This window comes from Gigantopelta aegis, chromosome 15 (assembly GCF_016097555.1).
Source record: "Gigantopelta aegis isolate Gae_Host chromosome 15, Gae_host_genome, whole genome shotgun sequence".
In the NCBI taxonomy this organism is placed as follows: Eukaryota; Metazoa; Mollusca; class Gastropoda; order Neomphalida; family Peltospiridae; genus Gigantopelta; species Gigantopelta aegis.
Window position 1 is genome coordinate 9,663,433 of NC_054713.1, and position 26,626 is coordinate 9,690,058.

At 40.0% G+C, this 26,626-nt stretch overlaps 1 protein-coding gene across 1 annotated transcript in view; it reads right to left on the reverse strand.

Annotated features, from left to right (window-relative positions):
* Positions 1-23,602: 23,602 nt before the first annotated feature.
* Positions 23,603-26,626, reverse strand: part of LOC121389619 — a 32,527-nt gene continuing 29,503 nt past the window's right edge. Inside the window, exon 10 of the mRNA XM_041521260.1 lies at positions 23,603-24,969. Coding sequence (XP_041377194.1) covers positions 24,851-24,969 — 119 coding nt within the window. The 3' untranslated portion in view covers positions 23,603-24,850. The remainder of the gene's footprint in view (positions 24,970-26,626) is intronic.

Sequence of the window (26,626 nt, forward strand, 5' to 3'; positions counted from 1 at the left end):
AACGAAGCACTCACTTGTACTGATACATGGTCCAAAGTTCCGTACGGCGTCGCGCTAGCTTCAGTAGTCGTGACGTCATCGACAACCACACAACGTGACAGTCTCGATAACAACAAAGTGATGAGCGCAATGTAGCAGTGTTGATTACCACCAGTAAAAGTTATAGTCTCGATAACCATACAGTCTTAGATACAATAAAGACAGCGTGACAGTCGTGATAATCACAACGAGACAAGCCTCGATAACCACAACGTAACGGTTTGAATTACCAATAATATATATTTTTTTTAATTCTTGATAACCATACAGTTTTAGACCCAATGGACACAGTGTGACAGTCTTGATAACTGCAACGTAACAAGCCTCGATAATTGCAACGTAACGGTCTGAATTATTTGATTAACCACAAAGTTACGGATCCAATACAACAGCACGACAGTCTCGATTACCAACACCTGAACGTTATAATCTGGATGAGCCACAACTCAGTGTCACAGTTATAGTCTCGATAACAATACCTCTTTCTTCTTCGTCATCGTACGCTCAGACAGGGACCCCAGTGGCTTGAACAAAAGCTGCTGTATTCCGTAGGTTCTCCAAGGGGTCAAAGAGTTTCTCCTTCAGGGGTTCACCTGAAGGCCAGAGATAACAATACTACGATCGCGAAAGCGAACTGGATACGTTTACGGGTGAGTGCTTCTCTATATAACAATAATGTATAAAAACATCATAATTACGGCTCATGATCCAGTGGCGTCCAGTTGGTGCTTGAGTGCACTAGATTATCTAACTTGACCGTTGCCACATATATATGTACAGTTATATTGATTAAACGGACAGTTGCAATAAGTGAATGTTTACATTAGTACACTGTTTCGTCACGAATATCGACTAGGTATACAGGTAAAATAATGAATACCATGACCGGTTTACTGCCTGTGGTTAATTTAGTGTACACATGCTTACTTAACTTAGTCTTTATTGATTTGCGGCCAAAACAAACTCGCCCTACTGTTATCACATTGTGTCCTGCAACCATTGTCTCTATTGGCAGTATATAAATGCAGCATTTGACAAGGTGTTTTTTTCTCTCCACTAGCCGTCGGGCTAGTTATAGTAGTTATTTACTGGCCCAATACTGAATATCACTAGCCATGGGAGTGGGGCTACCATAATCTAAAAGCTCTGTCCTAGTGTTTAAACACTACGATGTATTTTTCTCTATTAAAGCCGTGTGTGATCATTTAAATTAGAAGTATTTACATTTTATTGTTTATAATACCGGTATTCATTGTTCGTATATTTGAAGTGTTCTGGTCTGGTTTTTGTAATACACTAAAATGCATTTTTCATAATTCTAAAAACGCATGTTCGTCTGAGAAGTAATGGTTATCGAGACAAGCTCTCGCTATGTATGTCTCTGCTTAAACATCACCGAGTTTAGATTCTCTCTGTTATGATATTATCCAAATTTGTTGCAAGTCTCAAGATAAACTAAACTTAGTGTCCATTTTCACGGTCTGAAACTGTGGCGGAGGGATTTATCTCAGTCGGTTGAGTGCTCGCTTGAGGTGCTTGCGTCGCAGGATCGAAACACTTCTATAGATCCATTCAACTGACTGGGGTTTTCCTCGATCCATCCAGTGCATCACAACTGGACAAGCAAGAAAGAAAGAAATGTTTTATTTAACGACGCACTCAATACATTTGAATTTGAATTAAAGTTGTTTTCAAAAAATGATACACCATTATTTTGATGAAGACCTATGTAATGGGAGTATCATCAGCAAGCAGTCGCGCTATACAATTTAGGTTAACCGCAATATCATTAATATAAATTAAAAATATTAATGGCCACAGAACTGAACATTGGGGTACTCTGGCCATTAAAGTGCCTGCATTTTAAAGTACCATTTAGAATGATTCGATGTGATCTGTTTGATATATATTATTTAAACCAACCTATATGCAATGTCATCAGGTGTGTGTTAAGACATTTATGCAGGGGTGGGGGTAGGGGGTCGGGGTCTAGACAGTGGCGAGCGACGCAATCGTAATGCATAAAATACTCACCTGTACGGAGACACGGTCCAGAGTTCTGTACGACGTCTCGCAAGCTTCATCAGTAGTCGTGACGTCATCGATAATCACAATGTGACAGATTCGATAACCATAATGTAACAGTCTCGATAACTACAACGTGACAGTTTCGATAACCACAACGTGGCAGTTTCGATAAACACAACGTGACAGTTTCGATAACCACAACGTTAATTAAGGTACACGCATAATAGCTACAACAGTAGCTTTATAGTCTTGAACAATTGTAGCCGAGGATGCCTTTGGACAAACTTCCTTACAAACGTATCCCACCGTAAACGTGAATTGACGCAGCACATTATAGGGTGTATATGAAGCGATATCATTATTAAATTCTATGTCGGCGCTGCAAACCCCCCCCCCCCCCCCCCCAAAAAAAAAAAAAAACAACACAAAACAAACACCAAAAAAAAAAAAAACCCGTTATGTATATTATAATTATTCTGGTTGTGTTCCTAGAATAAAGGATTACATGATTGCCGTTAAGACAGCGACACACGGTACGAGTGTCATGTACGATAATTATCGATTGCTCAGCAGCCAGTGCAATCGTAATAGTTCTCGTGGATATTATCGTATGATGTTCTCGTATCGTGTGCCGTCGCCTTTAGGTTCATACAGCATCATTTCATTTCATTTTAACTTATTTCCGTGCTTATATCCAATTAAGGTTCAAGCACGCTGTCCCGGGCACACACCTCAGCTATCTGGGCTGTCTGTCCAGGACAGTCGATTAGTTGTTAGTGGTTAGTGGTTAATGGGAGAGAAGAGGGTGTAGTGTTCTTACACCTACCCATTGAGTCGTTAAAACTCGCTCTGGGTTTGAGCCGGTACCGGGCTGCGAACCCAGTACCCACCAGCCGTATGTCCGATGGCTTAACCTCGAAGCCACAGAGGCCGGTTGTATTTGTTAAAGACATTAGGAAGATTAAAACAACGAGTGGTTGAGTAATTTTTCTGTGGCCACGATTTCCCCCCACCGCTCCTCTAACCCCTGCTACGGTCCTGATTAGGTAATCGTTTAAAGCAGTCATAAATTGTTACTAGCAAAATATTGCTTCTCGTGACCAAAAGCCTGACATAACTCGTATACTCCGGAATTGAATTTAAAGTTTGTTTTGTTTAACGACACCACTAGAGTACATTACTTTATCAATCATCGGCTATTGAATGCCAACCATTTGGCAATTTTGATATATAGTCTGAGAAAGTCGCTACATATTTGCATTAGTAGCAAGGCGTCTGTTATATGAATGGTGGATATTATCGTATGATGCACTCGTAGACCCTAGTTTCAGGTCATCAGAAGAAATCTAGATTAAGTAATATTCTGGGCGTAATTATCTGCTTAAAGTTGCAGACGCTAGTTTCAGGTCGTCAGAAGAAATCTAGATTAAGTAATATTGTGGGCGTAATTATCTGCTTAAAGTCGCAGACCCTAGTTTGAGGTCATCAGAGGAAATCTAGATTAAGTCATATTCTTGGATCGGGTGTCACCTGGCAGGGAAATTTATAAGAATTGTATATTCGTGTAGCTGAACTACTCTAGATAAGGGATCTGCTTATTGGTCTGGGATCGATCTCCGTCGCCCTCGATCATTACACCCGTCACTCAACGGCCGCAAAAACCGTGGTCTAACTAGACAAATCTCTCGATAAAGGATGATGTAACTATAACATGATTGATTTAAAAAAAAAAAAAAAAAAAAATCGTTTTCTTCTTGTTCTTCTTTATTGCGAAAATATATCAATAATACGCGCCAGTAGTGTATTGGTGTCCAATTAGTGCGAACGATTCAGACTATTTATAGACCGGAGTTACCACTACCTTGAGTAAACGGACACTTAATACACGATTACATGATTACAATAGCCATGGGTAGCGAACGGGTATACAGCTCTTGATGTAATAATTAACGCCATTACAAACCAAACTTAACCTAACTCATTAATGATTTGTAGCTTTCCAAAGCTGAAACGTCAGACCATTTACGACATATTTAATTTTTTTGCAACATCTGTTTGCATTGATTAATTAAATGCATTCCAGTATCCAGTCGATTCACCCAGGGAGGGCCAATAGATTTGTATGGGAGGAGACAGGGGGTATAATCAATTAAGGTACAAGCACAGTAGCTACAACAATAGCTTTATTGCCTTGAACAATTGTAGCCGAGGATGCCTTTGGACAAACTTCCTTACAAACTTATCCCACCGTAAAAGTGAATAGATCAGTATTAAATTCTATGTCGGCGCTGCAAAAAAGAAACAAAAAACCCCCCAAAACCCCCAACAAAAACAACACTTTATGTAAACGTCTGTTATAATTATTTTGGTTTGTGTTCCTAGAATAAAGGATTACATGACTGCCGTTAAGACAGCGACACACGGTACGAGTGTCATGTACAATAAGTGTCGATTGCATAGCAGCCGATGCAATCGTAATAGCTTGTCAGTCGACTATAATTCTCGTGGATATTATCGTATGATGCACTCGTATCGTGTGGCGTCGCCTTTAGGTACATACGGTATCAAACTATGCGTATTCGTTTCATTTCATTTCAACTTATGTTCGTGCTTATATCCAATTAAGGTTTAAGCATGCTATCCTGGGCACACACACCTCAGCTATTTGGGCTGGCTGTCCAAGACAGCTGGTTAGTTGTTAGTGGTTAGTGAGAGAGAAGAGGGTGTAGTGGTCTTACACCTACCCACTGAGTCGTTAAAACTCGCTCTAGGTGGGACCCGGTACCGGGATGCGAACCATGTACCTATCAGCCTTATGTCCGATGGCTTAAACACGACGCCACCGAGGCCCTTTGATTTTACCTGTAGTGTATCCCATAGTTAGACCACGGGCGTGTCTGACCTAAATTTTAGCGATTGCTGAATGGCTGAAGAAAGTTACGCCTACAGGTCACACATAGTTCAGCAGGAAATAAATTGGAACATTGTTTTAAAAAGTAACACGTTCACTAACATTACTAATAAAGCTACAATATAAATCTGTAATGGGGGCGTGGTACAAGCTAGTTACATCATCCTTTTCCGAGAGATTTGTCTAGATAGACCACGGTTATTGCGGCCGTTGAGTGACGGGTGTAATAGATCTCGGGCTACGCCCTCGATCATTACACCCGTCACTCAACGGCCGCAAAAAACGTGGTCTAACTAATGATTTGTAGCTTTCCAAAGCTGAAACGTCAGACCATTTACGACATATTTTATTTTTTTGCAACATCTGTTTGCATGGATTAATTAAATGCATTCCAGTATGCAGTCGATTCACCCAGGGAGGGTCAATAGATTTGTATGGGAGGAGACAGGGGGTATAATCAATTAAGGTACAAGCACAATAGCTACAACAATAGCTTTATTGCCTTGAACAATTGTAGCCGTGGATGCCTTTGAACAAACTTCCTAACAAACCTATCCCACCGTAAACGTGAATAGCTCATTATTAAATTCTATGTCGGCGCTGCAAAAAACCCAAAAAACAAACAAAAAACAACAACACCGTATGTAAACGTCTGTTATAATTATTTTGGTTTGTGTTCCTAGAATAAAGGATTACATGACTGCCGTTAAGACAGCGACACACGGTACGAGTGTCATGTACAATAAGTGTCGATTGCATAGCAGCCGATGCAATCGTAATAGCTTGTCAGTCGACTATAATTCTCGTGGATATTATCGTATGATGCACTCGTATCGTGTGGCGTCGCCTTTAGGTATATACGGTATCAAACTATGCGTATTCGTTTCATTTCATTTCAACTTATTTTCGTGCTTATATCCAATTAAGGTTTAAGCATGCTATCCTGGGCACACACACCTCAGCTATTTGGGCTGGCTGTCCAAGACAGCTGGTTAGTTGTTAGTGGTTAGTGAGAGAGAAGAGGGTGTAGTGGTCTTACACCTACCCACTGAGTCGTTAAAACTCACTCTAGGTGGGACCCGGTACCGGGATGCGAACCATGTACCTATCAGCCTTATGTCCGATGGCTTAAACACGACGCCACCGAGGCCGGTTGTATTTTGCTAAAGACATTAGGACGATTAAAACAACGAGTGGGTGAGTCATTTTATTGTGGCCACGATTCCCCCCCCCCCCCCCCCCCGCTCCCCTAACCCCTCTCCTGCTACGGTCCTGATTAGGTACTCGTTTAAAGCAGTGATAAATTGTTACTAGCAAAATATTACTTGTCATGTGACCAAAGACTGACATAACTCTTATACTCCGGAATTGAATTTAAAGTTTGTTTTGTTTAACGACACCACCAGAGTACATTGATTTATTTGATAATATTTTCATCAGTAACAAGGTGTCTTTTGTATGCACTATACCACAGAGAGGATAGCACATACCACGGCCTTTGATAAACCAGTCGCGGTGCACTGGCTGGAACGATAAATAGCCCAATGGGTCCACCGACGGGGATCGACCTCAGACCGACCGCACCTCGGGAGTGCGATTTCCCACTGGTCTGCTTCCTGCCACCCGACTCCGGGCTTGAAGTATGGCATATATTTCTCCGATTCCTTCGTACGATTAATGTAAAATTTACGATAAAATCGGATTTAAGCAGCGGAGTTCTCAATTATGTGAGATACCTTACGATCCGATTTTTGTTGTCCGGTGGAATCGGCGTCTGGAGAAATATTCTGGGAGTAATTATCTGCTTAAAGTCGCAGACCCTAGTTTCAGGTCATCAGAGGAAATCTAGATTAAGTAATATTGTCACGGGGATTCTATAATTCCCGTAACTGAATAAAACACGATTATCAAAATATCTCTCCTAACTGTATATCTATTAGATCTCTCTGTAACAGGCTGTTAAACCCTAGTATGGCTCGTCTCTAGGTATGATCAGAGATACGATCTTATATAAAGTATATATTATTATAGCACGTTAGTTCTCTAGAAACACAACAAAAACACAATACACTTTGGAATCTGTATTAATCTACGCTGACAAATGTACAGCCGTAGTAGTTAATTAATAACAGCAATAATAACAACCCAGAACTGATCACTTAATTAGTTAATCTCTAGGTGTCTAGTTACACAATATGCGAATCACTTCACCGTTACACCACACCCACACGTGTGATAATTGAGAAACGCTTCCAGGAGAAGTTAATTAATAAAGGAATTACAACACCATTCCTAACTGGTTAATTTTTAATTAACCCTTACTACTCGTTCAGTAACGTGTGATAATTTAGGAACGCTTCCAGGGGAACTTAATTAATAAAGGAATTACAGCTCTATTCCTAACGGGTTAATTTTTAATTAACCCTAACTACTCATTCAGTAACCTTGTAACGCAGAATTAATACTGGTACCTATCACAATAAAGACAATAACCTACAGTTTACCTAGGTCGTCTAGGATAACTGGCTAAGCTTTATATTACCAAATACTCGTATAATGTTAGAACAAGAAGTCTACGATTTACTTCGTCAGATGACCGAAGACACTGTCTAAAGAATATTGGTATAATACAGTATTAAAATATTTAAAGTCACATCAATCACATCAAGGTTATACACAGAGCAGAAAATATATAATTACCAAAGTCCCGTCTGAACTAATATAGTTCGTTCAGTGGACGACGTCCGTGATCCCCTGGAGCCTTCCTAGTTCGTTCTCCTCGATATCTCTAAAAACTAGCCATTTATTATAAATAAGGCGGTACCTCCCCCTATCATCTGATATTTCACCTCTACTAGAGTCGGTATATTTCTCTCTGATCGTCAGACTTACTGATGCCATCGTCGCCAAATCACGGTCGTCGAAACCGCACTCGCAGAGGTATTACGTAACTACTCGCCACATGGCCTCCACAGCTGGACTAAGTGCATATTGGAATGCCCGATCGCGCGAAGTATTACGTAACAAGTTGCCCAGCTGGCTAAGTGCAATTAAACTGCACACGGCCCTCTAACACAATTAAAATCGCCACAGGCAAAAACAATTAAGAGCATGTACCGTCACAAATATTCTGGGAGTAATTATCTGCTTAAAGTCCCAGACCCTAGTTTCAGGTCATCAGAGGACATCTAGATTAAGTAATATTCTGGGAGTAATTATCTGCTTAAAGTCGCAGACCCTAGTTTCAGATCATGAGAGGAAATCTAGATTAAGTAATATTCTGGGAGTAATTATCTGCTTTAAGTCGCAGACGCTAGTTTCAGGTCATCAGAGGAAATCTAGATTAAGTAATATTCTGGGCGTAATTATCTGCTTAAAGTCGCAGACCCTAGTTTCAGGTCATCAGAGGAAATCTAGATTAAGTAATATTCTGAGAGTAATTACCTGCTTAAAGTCGCAGACGCTAGTTTCAGGTCATCAGAGGAAATCTAGATTAAGTAATATTCTGGGAGTAATTATCTGCTTAAAGTCGCAGACGCTAGTTTTAGGTCATCAGAGGAAATTTAGATTAAATAATATTCTGGGAGTAATTATCTGCTTAAAGTCGCAGACCCTAGTTTCAGGTCATCAGAGGAAATGTAGATTAAGTACTATTCTGGGAGTATCTGCTTAAAGTCGCAGACGCTAGTTTCAGGTCATCAGAGGAAATCTAGACTAAGTAATATTCTGGGATCGGGTGTCACCTGGCAGGGAAGTTTATAAGAATTGTATATTTGTGTAGCTGAACTACTCTAGATAAGGGATCTTCTTATTGGTCTTGTATCGATCCCCGTCGGTGCGCCGATCTGGGCTATTTCTCGATCTTTTTCTACTAATGGAAACGTAACAGGTTTCCTCTCTAAGACTATATGTGAAAATTATCAATTATTTGATATCCAATAGACGATGGTTAATAAATGAATGTGCTCTGTTTTAAACAAAACCCAAAACAATTACACTGCTTCCCCAAAGCCCTCCTGTCCCCACAACAACAACCAATGCCAAGTCCAGGCGCAGATCGAGGATTTTTGTTTTCTTTATAAGAAGAGGGGGTCTACAAAGATTATTTTTGTTTGACGACAACACTTGAGCTCATTGATTTATTAATCATCGGCTATTGAATGTCAAGCATTTGGCTTTTTTGATATATAGTCTTAGAAAGTCGCTACATGTTTGCATTCGTAGCAAAGGGTCTGTTATATGCACCAGCCTACAGACAGAATAGCACATACCACGGCTTTGATGTACTGGTCGTGGTGCACTGGCTAGAACGAGAAATAGAGGGGTCTACTACTCTAATGCAACTACTTTGATATGACGGAGTATGTAATGTTAGCGGCAAATGCACTTTAAAATAAATGGGCACAATATTGGGTTTTTTTTGGGGGTGGGAGTTGTAGTGAGCAGGAAGGTCCAGAACCCTCGACCGCCGCAACCCCCCCCCCCCCCCCCCCCACCCCTCCGCCTGGAAAAGTGCCTGATGCCAGCGACGCCGTCGTAATGAACGAAACACTCACCTGTACTGATACATGGTCCATAGTTCAGTACGATGTCGAGCTAGCTTCAGTAGTCGTGACGTCATCCACAAACACAAAAGGTGACAGTCTCGATAACAACAACGCAACTCGATAACCATTAAGTGATGAGCGCAATGTAGCAGCATTGATTACCACCAGTAAAAGCTATAGTCTCGATAACAACACAGTCTTAGACACAATAAACACAGCGTAACAGTTTCGATAAGCACAACGTGGCAGTTTCCATAAACAAAACGTGACAGTTTCCATAAGCACAACGTGGCAGTTTCGATAATCACCACTGAACGTTAAAGGTCTCGATAAACACAAAGTGACAGTCTAGATCGCCACAACGTGACAGTGTCGATAACCACAACGTGAGAGTATCGATAACCTCAACGTGACAGTCTCGATAACCACAACGTGAAGGTCTCGATAACCACAACGTGACAGTCTCGATAATCACCACTAAATGTTAAAGGTTCGTTTCTGCTATACTATCAAATTGTCATGGCTTAACGACCACGAAAGTGAACTGGACAACATAAGGGTTCGTTTATATATATTTGTACCACGCTTTGGTGTCGGCCCCTTTGATTTAACCCGTGGTGTATCCCATAGTTAAGACCACGGGCGTGTCTGACCTAAATTTTTAGCGATTGCTGAATGGCTGAAGAAAGTTACGCCTACAGGTCACATATAGTTCAGCAGGAAGTAAATTAGAACATTGTTTTAAAAAGTATCACTTTCACTAACATTACTAATAAAGCTACAATATAAATCTGTAATGGGGGCGTGGTACAAGCTAGTTACATCATCCTTTTCCGAGAGATTTGTCTAGATAGACCGCGGTTATTGCGGCCGTTGAGTGACGGGTGTAATAGATCTCGGGCTACGTCCTCGATCATTACACCCGTCACTCAACGGCCGCAAAAACCGTGGTTTAACTAGACAAATCTCTCGATAAAGGATGATGTAACTATAACATGATTGATTTAAAAAAAAAAAAAAAAAAAAATTCGTTTTCTTCTTTTTCTTCTTTATTGCGAAAATCTATCAATAATACGCGCCAGTAGTGTATTGGTGTCCAATTAGTGCGTACGATTCGGACTATTTATAGACCGGAGTTACCACTACCTTGAGTAAAGGACACTTAATACACGATTACATGATTACAATAGCCATGGGTAGCGAACGGGTATACAGCTCTTGATGTAATAATTAACGCCATTACAAGCCAAACTTAACCTAACTCATTAATGATTTGTAGCTTTCCAAAGCTGAAACATCAGACCATTTACGACATATTTTATTTTTTCGCAACCACTGTTTGCATTGATTAATTAAATGCATTCCAGTATCCAGTCGATTCACCCAGGGAGGGCCAATAGATTTTTATGGAAGGAGGCAGGGGGTATAATCAATTACGGTACAAGCACAATAGCTACAACAGTAGCTTTATTGCCTTGAATAATTGTAGCCGTGGATGCCTTTGGACACACTTCCTTACAAACTTATCCCACCGTAAACGTGAATAGATGCAGCACATTAGTGTGTTTTTTGAGCGCCGATCAATATTAAATTCTATGTCGGCGCTGCAAAAAAAAAAAAAAAAAAAAAAACACCTTATGTAAACGTCTGTTATAATTATTTTGGTTTGTGTTCCTAGCATAAAGGATTACATGACTGCCGTTAAGACAGCGACACACGGTACGAGTGTCATGTACAATAAGTGTCGATTGCATAGCAGCCGATGCAATCGTAATAGCTTGTCAGTCGACTATAATTCTCGTGGATATTATCGTATGATGCACTCGTATCGTGTGGCGTCGCCTTTAGGTACATACGGCATCAAACAATCCGTATTCGTTTCATTTCATTTCAACTTATTTTCGTGCTTATGTCCAATTAAGGTTTAAGCATGTAATCCTGGACACACACACCTCAGCTATCTGGGCTGTCTGTCCAGGACAGTGGGTTAGTTGTTAGTGGTTAGTGAGAGAGAAGAGGGTGTAGTGGTATTACACCTACCCATCGAGTCGTTAAAACTCTCTCTAGGTGGGACCCGGTACCGGGATGCGAACCCTGTACCTATCAGCTTTATGTCCGGTGGCTTAAACACGACGCCACCGAGGCCGGTTGTATTTTGCTAAAGACATTAGGAAGATTAAAACAACGAGTGGGCGAGTCATTTTTCAGTGGCCACGATTCCCCCCCCCCCCCCCTCCCCACCGCTCCCCTAACCCCTCTCCTGCTACGGTCCTGATTAGGTAATCGTTTAAAGCAGTCATAAATTGTTACTAGCAAAATATTACTTGTCATGTGACCAAAGACTGACATAACTCCTATACTCCGGAAATGAATTTAAAGTTTGTTTTGTTTAACGACACCACTAGAGTACATTGATTTATTTGATAATATTTTCATCAGTAGCAAGGTATCTTTTGTATGCACTATACCACAGACAGGATAGCACATACCACGGCCTTTGATAAACCAGTCGCGGTGCTCTGGCTGGAACGATAAATAGCCCAATGGGACCACCGACGGGGATCGACCTCAGACCGACCGCACATCGGGAGTGCGATTTCCCACTGGTCTGCTTCCTGCCACCCGACTCCGGGCTTGAAGTATGGCATATATTTCTGCGATTCCTTCGTACGATTAATGTAAAATTTACGATAAAATTGGATTTAAGCAGAGGAGATCTCAATTATGTGAGATACCTTACGATCCGATTTTTGTTGTCCGGTGGAATCGGCGTCTGGAGAAATATTCTGGGAGTAATTATCTGCTTAAAGTCGCAGACCTTAGTTTTAGGTCATCAGAGGAAATCTAGATTAAGTAATATTGTGGGCGTAATTATCTGCTTAAAGTCGCAGACCCTAGTTTCAGGGCATCAGAGGAAATCTAGATTAAGTAATATTCTGGGAGTAATTATCTGCTTAAAGTCGCAGACCCTAGTTTCAGGTCGTCAGAGGAAATCTAGATTAAGTAATATTCTGGGAGTAATTATCTGCTTAAAGCCGCAGACCCTAGTTTCAGGGCATGAGAGGAAATCTAGATTAAGTAATATTCTGGGAGTAATTATCTGTTAAAGTCGCAGACGCTAGTTTCAGGGCATCAGGGGAAATCTAGATTAAGTAATATTCTGGGAGTAATTATCTGCTTAAAGTCGCAGACCCTAGTTTCAGGTCGTCAGAGGAAATCTAGATTAAGTAATATTCTGGGAGTAATTATTTGCTTAAAGCCGCAGACGCTAGTTTCAGGTCATCAGAGGAAATCTAGATTAAGTAATATTCTGGGCGTAATTACCTGCTTAAGTCGGAGACCCTAGTTTCAGGTCGTCAGAGGAAGTCTAGATTAAGTAATATTCTGGGAGTAATTATCTGCTTAAAGTCGCAGACGCTAGTTTTAGGTCATCAGAGGAAATCTAGATTAAGTAATATTCTGGGAGTATCTGCTTAAAGTCGCAGACGCTAGTTTCAGGTCATCAGAGGAAATCTAGATTAAGTAATATTCTGGGAGTATCTGCTTAAAGTCGCAGACGCTAGTTTCAGGTCATCAGAGGAAATCTAGATTAAGTAATATTCTGGGAGTATCTGCTTAAAGTCGCAGACGCTAGTTTCAGGTCATCAGAGGAAATCTGGATTAAGTAATATTCTTGGAGTATCTGCTTAAAGTCGCAGACGCTAGTTTCAGGTCATCAGAGGAAATCTAGATTAAGTAATATTCTGGGATGGGGATTCTGCTGGCAGGGAAATTTATAAGAATTGTATATTTGTGTAGCTGAACTACATGTACTCTAGATAAGGGATCTGCTTATTGGTCTTGGATCGATCCCCGTCGGTGGACCCATCTGGGCTATTTCTCGATCTTTTTCTACTAATGGAAACGTAACAGGTTTCCTCTCTAAGACTATATGTGAAAATTATCCAGGCGCAGATCGAGGATTTCTTTTTCTTTAAAAGAGGAGGGGGGGGGGGGGTGTCTACAAAGATTATTTTTGTTTGATGACAACACTTGAGCTCATTGATTTATTAATCATCGGCTATTGAATGTCAAGCATTTGGCTTTTTTGATATATAGTCTTAGAAAGTCGCTACATGTTTGCATTCGTAGCAAAGGGTCTGTTGTATGCACCAGCCTACAGACAGAATAGTACATACCACGGCTTTGATGTACTGGTCGTGGTGCACTGGCTAGAACGAGAAATAGAGGGGTCTACTACTCTAATGCAACTACTTTGATATGACGGAGTATGTAATGTTAGCGGCAAATGCACTTTAAAATAAATGGGTAAAATATTGGGGTTTTTTGGGGGGTGGGAGTTGTAGTGAGCAGGAAGGTCCAGAATCCTCGACCGCCGCAACCCCCTCCCCCCCCCCCCCCCCCCCACCCCTCCGCCTGGAAAAGTGCCTGATGCCAGCGACGCCGTCGTAATGAACGAAACACTCACCTGTACTGATACATGGTCCATAGTTCAGTACGATGTCGAGCTAGCTTCAGTAGTCGTGACGTCATCCACAAACACAAAACGTGTCAGTCTCTATAACAACAACGCAACTCGATAACCATTAAGTGATGAGCGCAATGTAGCAGCATTGATTACCACCAGTAAAAGTTATAGTCTCGATAACAACACAGTCTTAGACACAATAAACACAGCGTAACAGTTTCGATAAGCACAACGTGGCAGTTTCCATAAACACCATGTGACAGTTTCCATAAGCACAACGTTGCAGTTTCGATAATCACCACTGAACGTTAAAGTTCTCAATAAACAAAGTGACAGTCTAGATCGCCACAACGTGACAGTGTCGATAACCACAACGTGAGAGTATCGATAACCTCAACGTGACAGTCTCGATAACCACAACGTGACAGTCTCGATAACCACAACTTGACAGTCTCGATAATCAACACTGAATGTTAAAGGTTCGTTTCTGCTATACTGTCAAATTGTTATGGCTTAACGAGCACGAAAGTGAACTGGACAACATAAGGGTTCGTTTATATATATTTGTACCACGCTTTGGTGTCGGCCCCTTTGATTTTACCCGTGGTGTATCCCATAGTTAGACCACGGGCGTGTCTGAACTAAATTTTAGCGATTGCTGAATGGCTGAAGAAAGTTACGCCTACAGGTCACATATAGTTCAGCAGGAAGTAAATTGGAACATTGTTTTAAAAAGAAACACGTTCACTAACATTACTAATAAAGTTACAATATAAATCTGTAATGGGGGCGTGGTACAAGCTAATTACATCATCCTGTGACGGTACATGCTCTTAATTTCTTTTCGCCTGTGGCGATATTAATTGTTTTAGAAGGCCGTGTGCAGTTCCAATTGCACTTAAGCCCAGATGGGCAACTTGTTACGTGATACCTTTGCGCGACGGTCGTCTAATACACACCCAGCGTAGGTGTGGAGGCCATGTGGCTAGTAGTTACGTAATATCTCCGGTAGTGCTGTTTATGGCCAGGGGATTGCTCGCGGTATGGCGACAGCCAGTCTGACGATCAGAGAAAAATATGCCGGCATGGTGGTTGTGGAAAATCCACATGATACGTGAGGTACCGCCTTGTAGCCCCAGGCGATATTCGCTGTCTCTGAGAGTTTTGAATAAATAGCTAGGATTTTAGATATATCGACAAGAACCAAAAAGGAAGGCTTCCCGGGAACGTTAGTCCGTTTGGACTTTGGTAAATATATTATTTCTGCTCTGTTGTATAACCTTGATGTGATTGATGTAACTTTAAATATTTTAATACTGTATTATACTAATATTATATAGACGGTGCTGCCGGTCATCTGACGCAGTAATCTGTAGGCTCACCGTTCTGATATATATATATATATATATAAAGCTTAGCCAGTCATCCTAGAGGACTTAGGTAAACTGTAGGTTATTGTCTTTATTGTGATAGGTACCAGTATTAATTCTGTATTACAAGGTTATTGAATGAGTAGTTAGGGTTAATTAAAAATTAACCAGTTAGGAATAGTGTTGTAATTCCTTTATTAATTAAGTTCCCCTGGAAGCGTTTCTCCATTATTACACGTGTGTGTGTTAGCGTTTCTCAATTATCACACGTGTGGGTGTTGTGTCACGGTGAAGTGATTAGCATATTGTGTAAACTATACACCTAGAGATTAACTAATTAAGTGATCAGTTCTGGGTTGTTATTATTTATTGTTGTTATTAATTAACTACTGCGGCAGTACATTGTCAGCGTAGGTTAATACAGATTCCAAAGTGCATTGTGTTTTTGTTGTGTTTTCTAGTGAACTAAACGTGCTATAATAATATACACTTTGTATAAGATCTTATCTCTGATTATACCTAGAGACGAGCCACAGCGGGTATAACTGCCTGTTACAGAGAGATCTAATAGATATACAGTTAGGAGAGATATTTGGACAATCGTGTTTTATTCAGTTACGGGTATTATAGAATCCACGTGACACATCCTTTTCCGAGAGGTTTATGCAGGCTGTCCTGGGCTCACACACCTCAGCTATCTGGGCTGTCTGTCCAGGACAGTGAGTTAGTTGTTAGTGGTTAATGGGAGAGAAGAGGGTGTACTGGTCTTACACCTACCCATTGAGTCGTTAAAACTCGCTCTAGGTGGGAGCCGGTACCGGGATGCGAACCCTGTACCTATCAGCCTTATGTCCGATGGCTTAAACACGACGCCACCGAGGCCGGTTGTATTTTGCTAAAGACATTAGGAAGATTAAAACAACGAGTGGGCGAGTCATTTTTCAGTGGCTACGATTCCCCCCACCACTCCCCTAATTCCTGCTACGGTCCTGATTAGGTAATCGTTTAAAGCAGTCATACATTGTTACTAGCAAAATATTGCTTCTCACGTGACCAAAGACTGACATAACTCGTATACTTTGGAATTGAATTTAAAGTTTGTTTTGTTGAACGACACCACTAGAGTACATTACTTTATTAATCATCGGCTATTGGATGTCAAACATTTGATAATATTTTCATCAGTAGCAAGGTATCTTTTGTATGCACTATACCACAGACAGGATATCACATACCACGGCCTTTGATAAACCAGTCGCGGTGCACTGGCTGGAACGATAAATAGCCCAATGGGACCACCGACTGGGATCGACCTCAGACCGACCGCACATCGGGCGTGCGCTTTCCCACTGGTCTGGTTCCTGCTACCCGACTCCGGGCTTGAAGTCGGGTACATATCTCTGCGATTCCTTCGTACGATTAATGTAATACGATACAATCGGATTAAAACAGCGGAGATCTCAATTATGTAAGATACCTTACGATCTCAATTATGTGAGATACCTTACGAGCCTCGATTTGTGTTGTCCGGTGGAATCGGCGCAGGGAGAAATATTCTGGGCGATGTCAAAATTATCAGTTGTTTGATATCCAATAGCCGATGATTAATAAATTAATGTGATCTAGTGATGTAGATAAACAAAACCCCAAACAATAAGTTGCTATATGTTTGCATTTGTAGCAATGGATTTTTATATGCACCAACCTACAGACAAGGTAGCACATACCACGGCCTTTGATATTCCAATCGTGGTGCACTGGCTATAACGAGAAATAGAGGGGTCTTCTACTGTAATATAACTACTTTGATATGATGGAATATGTATGTTAGCGGCAAATGTACTTTAAAATAAGTGGGGGAAATATATATATATATATATATATATATATATATATATATTCGATCCAGACCCCTCGACTCCCTCCCCCGTCTGATAAAATGCCTGACTTCAGCGACGCCGACGTCATGAACGAAACTCACCTGTACTGATACACGGTCCAAAGTTCCGTACGACGTCGCGCTAGCGTCAGTAGTCGTGACGTCATCGACAAACACAAAACGTGTCAGTCTCTATAACAACAACGCGACTCGATAACCACAAAGTAACAGCGCAATGTAGCAGCGTTGATTACCATCTGTAAAAGTTATAGTCTCGATAACAACACAGTCTTAGACACAATAAACACAGCGTGACAGTCTTGATAACCACAACGTGACAAGCCTCGATAACCGCAACGTAACGGTTTGAATTACCACTAATAAAAGAAGTTATATTCTTGATAACCATACAGTTTTAGACCCAATAGACACAGTGTGACAGTCTTGATAACTACAACATAACAAGCCTCGATAACCACAATGTAACGGTTTGAATTACCACTAATAAAAAGAAAGAAAAAAGAGTTAAAGTTTTGATTAACCACAAAGTTACGGATCCAATAACAACAGCACAACAGTCTCGATTACCAACACCTGAACGTTATAATCTAGATGAGCCACAACTCAGTGTCACAGGTATAGTCTCGATAACGATACTTCTTTCTTCTTCTTCGTCGTACGCTCAAACAGGGATCCCAGTGGCTCGAACAAAAGCTGTTGTATTCCGTATGTTCTCCAAGGGGACAAAGAGTTTTTCCTTCAGGGGTTCATCTGAAGGCCAGAGATAACAATACTACGATCGCGAAAGCAAACTGGATAAGTTTACGGGTGAGTGATTCTGGTGGTTCTCTTTATCACAAATATCTAGCGAAACATCATAATTACGGCTCATGATCCGGTGGCGTCCAGTTTGTGCTTGAGTGCATTAGATTATCTACCTTGACCGGTGCCACATATATATGTACAGTTATATTGATTAAACGGACAGTTGCGATTAGTGAATGTTTACAAGATTACAATATAACACTCTTTCGTCACGATTATCGACTAGGTATACAAGTGAAATAATGAACACCATGACGGTTTTACTGTCCGTGGTTAATTTAGTGTATAAATGCTTGTTTAGATAAGTCCTTATTGATTTGCGGTCAAAACAAAAACGTGCTACTGTTATCACATTGTGTCCTGCAACCATTGTCTGTATTGGCAGTATAATACAGTATTAAAGAGACATTCCTGAGTTTGCTGCAATTTTTAAGATGTTATCGACTAACAGAGACTTTTTAACGACTGTAATTACATATCAAATATATTTTTCTGCATAAAATATTAGTGGCTGTATATTAAACGTGTTTCTGATCGTTGTAATATTTGTACTAGGTTAAAGTTCATTTTATTTTCTAAAAAATATTTTTTCGTACGTACGAAATTATTTGAAGACAAAATCCAGTTTGGGCTTCTTACAAATATTAAGACGACCAGAAAAACATAGAATATATAGACACTGATATTCTAAACATTTAATCGTAGAAATATTTTATTAGTCGGAAACATCTTACAATGCAGCAAACTCGGGAATGTCCCTTTAAAGCGACAGACCCTATTCAGGGCTTCTAGAATTTTATAAAAATCCACTAGCCGTGGGATCAGTGATTTTAAAAATGTACTAGCCATGATTACAAATTCACTAGCCCTACTTTAAATAAATACAATTTTACTAATAGTAATAATCAGATATGTCACCTAAAGAGGAAGACATAGCTTTAAAATCAATAGATTGGGGGTGGAAAGAGGGGGCAGGAGACTCATATTTAAAGACTATCTAAATGCAGCATTTGACAAGGGTTTTGATTTTCTCCACAATCCGTCGGGCTAGTTATAATAGTTATTTACTAGTCCAACACTGAATATCACTAGCCATGGGAGTGGGGCTATTATAATCTAGAAGCCCTGCCTAAGTATTTAAACACTACGATGTATTTTTCTCTATTAATTCCGTTTGTGATCATTTAAATTAAAAGTATTTACATTTTATTATATACAATATTCATTTTGCATACACTTGAAGTGGTTCTGGTCATCCAGTTTTTTGTAATACCCTAAAATGCATTTTTTTATAATTCTAAAAACGCATGTTCGTCTCAGAAGTAATGGTTATCGAGACAAGCTCTGGTTATTTGTAGATGATATTTCTCTGCTTAAACATCACCGAGTTTAGATTCTCTCTGTTATGCAAGTCTGAAGATAAACTAAACTTAGTGTCCATTTTCACGGTCTGAAACTGGGGCGGAGGGATTTATCTCAGTCGGTTGAGTGCTCGCTTCAGGTGCTTGCGTCGCAGGATCGAGCCACCTCTATGAATCCATTCAACTGACTGGGGTTTTCCTCGTTCCAACCAGTGCATCACAACTGGACAAGCAAGAAAGAAAGAAATGTTTTATTTAACGACGCACTCAACACATTTTATTTACGGTTATATGGCGTCAGACATATGGTTATGGACCACACATATTTTGAGAGGAAACCCGCTGTCGCCACTACATTGGCTACTCTTTCCGATTAGCAGCAAGGGATCTTTTATTTTCGCTTCCCACAGGCAGGATAGCGCAAACCATGGCCTCTGTTGAACCAGTTATGGATCACTGGTCGGTGTAAGTGGTTTACACCTACCCACTGAGCCTTGCGGAGCACTCACTCAGGGTTTGGAGTCGGTATCTGGATTAAAAGTCCCATGCCTCGACTGGAATCCGAACCCAGTATCTGCCAGCCTGCAGACCGATGGCCTAACCACGACGCCACCGAGGCCGGTCACAACTGGTCAAAGGCCGTGCTATGTGCTTTCCTGTCTGTGGGAAAGTGCATATAAAAGATCCCTTTCTGCATTAGGAAAAATGTAGCGGGTTTACTCAGATGACCTGGGGGGGGGGGGGGGGGGGGGGAGCCCAGTGGTAATGTGTTCGCTTGATGCGCGGTCGGTTTGGGGACGATCCCCGTCAGTGGGCGCCCATTGGGCTATTTCTCGCCTCAACATCTGTGTGGTCCTTAACCAAATGTCCGACGCCATATAACCGTAAATAAAATGTGTCGAGTGCGTCGTTAAATAAAAAATTTCTTTTCCGGATGACCTGAAACTAGGGTCTGCGACTTTTAAAATATATTGACTTCTACTAGCAGGATACATCGCCTGTTACCTGACCTTGTTTTACAGCCTGTATTAATATACAACAATTTTAAAATTGATTGGTAACAAGGTGTTTTTTAATCAGTAATTTTAATCAGTATATATATAATATATATATATATATATATATATATATATATATATATATATATATATATATATGTGTGTGTAATCAACTCCTACGATCGATTAGTCGTTAATACGAGCGCACCCATCGTAAGTCGGGACTAATCTCCATTATAGCATAACAAGAACAAACATAGTGTTGGTAGACCAATGGCTTGGCAACGACTCTTCTAGGATTTACACGGGCTTTTACTTTGCACCAAAATCGTATTACTGTCAAACAACACTTTTACATGGATTACAACTTAATATTGTAAGATAGAATGCTGGAAATAAATGGTGAAAAGGCTTCAGACCAGCTTAGTTTGCCGGAATATCTCTATCAGTGTTGCCAGAATCTGAGAATTTTCTCCAGCATGCATGTTTATGACATGTTCATAGAGTTTTAAAGATTTCTCTACACGAGACGTCAGTGTAACGTGTGGGAGGCGCGTCTCACGGACGTGTTGCGTACACGTAGTTAACAGAAAAACCCCCCAACAGTTTTAAGATTTTAATTTTTCTCACGTTGACGTGTGTTATTACAAATTCACCCAAAACATTTGTGAGTACTGTATTCTTAAATATATGATCATTTCTGTTAATGTGTTAGTGTTAACAGGAAAATATTGGACTATTTAAATATTTTATTTGTGTTGTATGAAACTGAGATAGATATAGGACTTTACAAATGTTAGAAACATGCCTGCTTTGAATTATTTATTTCATAAAAATCTATGAAGATCGAAATTATTTTTTGGTTTCGTAATGTTCTTTAACGCATTAACTATAATGTATATTTCTTGAGTATTCATTTACTACATTTACTTGAGAAGAAACAAACGTATCAACTTACTTGTGGATCGTCTTCTACGCGTCAAAACAGGAACCACACGCCCTTGCAAAGGTATTTCTCTGACCTATAAACACGTCAAACGTACCGGGCGTGTTACTAGAGAACTCGTAAACTCTCCAATGGCATTATCCCAGGCATAAAATTTGAATTTTTCAGAGAAACAATATGTCGTTCGTGTGTTTTTAATGTTTACACGAACGATTTTCTTCAGTAGTTAGATACAAATGAAAAGGTTAATGGGATACGATAATAAAACGGGAATCTAAGATGAGTTAATTTTTGTAGCTTTTCTCCGTCAAATGTCCTATCATAAATACGAAAATATACTTTTTGTTTGCTAGGATTAATTTGAAAGCTGCAAGGCGAAAATAAAAATTAAGCTAGTTTCGATTCGTTGGTAATTAGAAATTCTGTAAAATGCTATTCATAGTAACACGAACACGATTTATTCGCGACGGTGGCACGAGATCTCGCGCACCGCGGTGCATGTTAGTAATAGTTGTGACAGGCAAAATGGGTTTTAAACTAAATTAATCAACAGGTACCATCGCGTGAGGCGAACTATTTGCATGATTTGACAATCACAAAGTTAATAGCGACCATTTTGTCCGACACCAGGTACAGTTGCTAAAATGTAATCGTGTTTGCTATTAATAGACCACAATCAGTCTGAAAGAAGCTACAAGTGTCGAACTCCACGGAAATTCCGTAATCAGCCGATGTATTCCGATTGGTTTGGAGTAGCGATGAGAGAGATTTTCATGACACCCATCTATTTAAAATTTTAAAACATATTTCCTTTCATCAGTGTCATTAAATTACATCGTCGGTATATAATAAAAAATTCTCAGAAACTGGCCACAAAACTTTTGTGACGTGCTTCAAACATCGAATATTGTGACGTCAGGAGTTTTCGAATTTCAGCAAACGTCCGTAAATTGTAAATATGTCGGTGGAATACCAACGTAGGTAGCGTTTTATAACGAAAGTAGACGGTGGTCGTGAAGGAAATAGCTGGACACGCTGAACAATGGAGAAAAAAAGCTGGTTAGAACATTACCATCAGGAACATATGACGTACATCTAGGTCAGGGATTTCTCACTGTACGCAGTTTTTCAAAACATTGATGATATTAGCCAACACACGTTTGTTTGGATTTTACAGCTTTTGCACGAACGATCCGTCGTTTATGTTGATATTAGTTTTGCATAACCGACAGACGAAGGACAGAATTGTTCGTGCCAAAATGTATGCCCCGACATATATTATCGACTTTATCCTGTTCAGGAAAAATGAGGAATTCTGCTCGACAAACCTTGAGAAGTTCCCCATTCTGTCATTCACAGGATAAACTTGACGGAACCACTAGTGCACTTTGATTTATTAATAATCGGATATTGGATGTCAAAGATTTGATAATTCTTATGTATAGTCTTAGAAAGAAAACACGCTACATTAGTAGCACGCGCTCGTATATATGCCCCATCCCACAGATAAAACAGCATATACCACGGCCTTTAATATACCAGTCGTGGTGCACTAGCTGGAACGAGAAATAGCCCAATGGATTCATTGATGGGGATCGATTCTTGACCGACCGCGCATTAGGCGAACGCTTTACCATTGGGATACGTCCCGCCCATTCACAGGATAAAGTCCATAACCTACTTTTAGAAGGTTGGGGATGAGGACTGATGAGGTTACAAGATGTACGTTTACATGCATTCATGTGTGCATGTATGCATGTATGTATGTGTGTGTGTGTGTGTTTCTGTCTGTCTGTATGTATATGTGTGTGCGTGTGCGTGCATGCATGCATGTATATATGTGTATGTATGATAAAGTTTGTTTTAACGACACCAATGGAGCACATCGATCAATTAATCATGAGCTATTGGATGTCAAACACTTGGTAATTCTGACTCTAAGTCATCAGAGGAAACTCTCTACATCTTTCCTAATGCAACAAGGGGTCTTTTATTAGCACTTTCCCACAGACAGGATAGCACATACCACGGCCTTTGTCCATTTGTTGTGCACTGGTTGGAACGAGAAAAACCCAATCAGCTGAAGGGATCCACCGATGGTATGTACGTACGTAGGTATCTGTGCGTGTGCGTGTATATGTGCGCACATATGCGTGACCGAATATATAAAATCTCATTGTGGTGACTAATATTAAAACAGGTCTTCTCGAACTCGTTGATAAATCCACAATAAAATGCAACAGTTTTATTTACATAACAAATAACAGTGATACATAACAAGTAATTAATGCAGACGACTGGATACATTTCAGTTATAATGATGATTATTAGACCACTGAATACACTTCAGAGTTATAATGATGATGATTGTGATGATGATGATGATGATGATGATGGTGGTGATGATGAGCACACTAATACAGATATATACATATATACATTTTGCATAACAAATGTAAAATGGCTTTTTTATATACTTCTGTTATGTTATAAATTGTATGCACATGTGTCACCTTATGATACATGACAAAAATATCTATAACACAGTTTATACATTTACATTCTGAGAAAGGTTAGATGAAAATGAAGAAAATAAACTGTTTCAGGAACAATGTCTAATGTGTCATTGGTATGTGATAAGGCCAATGGAAAGAATGTTAGTACATTATCAGGAACTAGGTCCAGGGTGTCAGTGGTATGTGATAAGGTCAATGAAACGAATGATGATACATTATCAGGAACTAGGTTCAGTGTGCCAGTGGTATGTGAAAAGGTCAATGAAAAGGATGATGATACATTATCAGAAACTAGGTTCACGGTGCCAGTGGTACCCGATAAGGTCATTGAAAAGGATGATGCTACATTATTAGGAACTAGGTTCAGTGTGCCAGTGGTATGTGATAATGTCAATGAAAAGGACGATGATACAGTATCAGGAACTAGGTCCAGGGTGCCAGTGGTATCCGATAAGATCAATGGAAATGAAGATAACAAGTTGTGTCAGAAACGGTGTCCATTGTGACAGTGGTATACGATATGTTCAATGAAAATGGCGACTGGAAAACGTCTCCAGGAATACGTCCATTGTGACAGTGGTATGCGATACGGTCAATGGAAATGAATATGCGAAATTGTGTCAGAAATTGCGTTCATTGTGACAGTGGTATGCGATAAGGTCCATGACAATGATGCCTGGAAAACCGCTTCAAAACGACGTCCATTATGACAGTGGTATGTGATAATGTCAATGGAAATGAAGTTGAGAAATATGCTTCAGGAACTACATTCATTGTGACAATCATATGCGATAAGGTCAGTGGAAATGAATATGATAAATTGTGTCAGAAATTGCGTCCACTGTGACAGTGTTATGTGACAAGGTCAATGGAAATGAAGACTGGAAAACTGCGTCAAAACTATGTCCATTATGACTGTGGTATGCGATAAGGTCAGTGACGACGAAGACTGAAGAACTGAATCAGGAAGCAGGCCTGTGTCTGATTCCCACGGTGGTGTGGTACGCGATGAGGTCAATGATTTCAAAGATCGTCATCACACTCGCACCGACGAACAGACCCATGGAACCACCGATATCACCTGCAAAACACAATACAGTACACTTCAGGTTCATTAATATTGACATTAGTCCGTACCTACAAAACATATAAAATCTGGCAGTGCCTTATAAATAAAGATATACGCGAAAAGACGTGAGGGTAAATCCCCCCCCCCCCCCCCCCCCACCACACACACACCCAACCTGCCCGATGCTGGATCAAATCTTCGTATTCGGGCAAAAGCGACGCGGACGTTTGGGCTGAATGAGACGGTCTGAAAACATCACCATGTATTTCGACTATTCTACTCACATCTACAATTTGTGACACCCAATAGCCGATGTGTATTTTTGTGTTGGGGTGTCGCTAAACATTCATTCATTCATTCATTCATTCATTAAATCTACTCACATTATTCGTTTCAATCAATATAAAAGTTAGCAGGGATTCGTTTGCAAACATATATAGCTATTTGATAGTAATGCAAATACAAACAAACAACAATGAACATGTGTTCCACCCATCCCCACAACAATGGCAGCTCGTACGCCTATAGACAGAAAGCAGTTTTAATAATGCATTCAGTTTCAATGCTTTTAACATCATTTTAGCTTGATGATCGTACTTATGTTCAATTAAAGTTGTCAGTGCAAATCAAAAGAGGAGATCCGGTCAGAACGATTGGGAACTGTTAAAACGGAACAGTCAATTTTTAGAATTATTTAAATCATTGTTTCTTATCTAAACACGAAACATATATTATACTGATTTTATAGATAATGAATGAATGAATGAACGAATGAATGAACGACTGAATGACTGACTGGATGAATCAATAGATGTTTAACTGCACCCCAGTACGAAAAATACATCAACTATTGGGTGTCAAAACTAAGGTAAATTGCAAATATGAAGTGATTAACAACATCGATATAAAAATTATAGCGTTAAATAATGAAAAAACAACAACAAAACAAAAAACAAAAAACAGTGTAAAGAACTGTGTAAAACATACAAATATCACAGATAGGTTAAATAAAAAATTTAGTATAAAATTCAGTATCACGTATAAATTTCAGCAAAAGTTTAGCAAGGAATCGAAATGATTCCATCACATTTCGGCTACCAAATATATACTACTCAAAAGAATTTAAGGGTCAGACGATATTTTCTGAATGTCAATTATATTAGCTAGACCATAATGTCACGCATGGTATTGTTCCATTTTGACGAAAGTGGGTCTAAGCAACCCATAAATGAATTAAAATCCACTGTCATTGACACTGTCGACTAGTTCTAATGGCGAAAACATGCTTACATTTGCACGTAAATTAGGGCGAAAGCGAACGGTCTGCTAAGTGCCCATAACTTGCTTTTTCACAAAGGGCTTCATTTGCACGCTTTGCACGTGTATTCCATGTTCCCAATGCTGAATTTCCGTATAATTGGAGCTTGCGTTCGTGTACGGTGCACACTCCAAATTCGACAATGGTACGACTTCAACTGACTATCGTAGATCGAGGAAGGGCTATTGCTTGGCTTCAGGATGGCAATACGCAAAGAAATGTTGCTCTGAGACTTGGTGTCAGTCAGTGTCGTTGGCCGACTGTGGCAACGGTACCAAGCAACGAATTCTTTTCGAAATCGTCCACGTTCGGGAAGACCCAGAAGCACTACAAATAGAGAGGACCGCTACA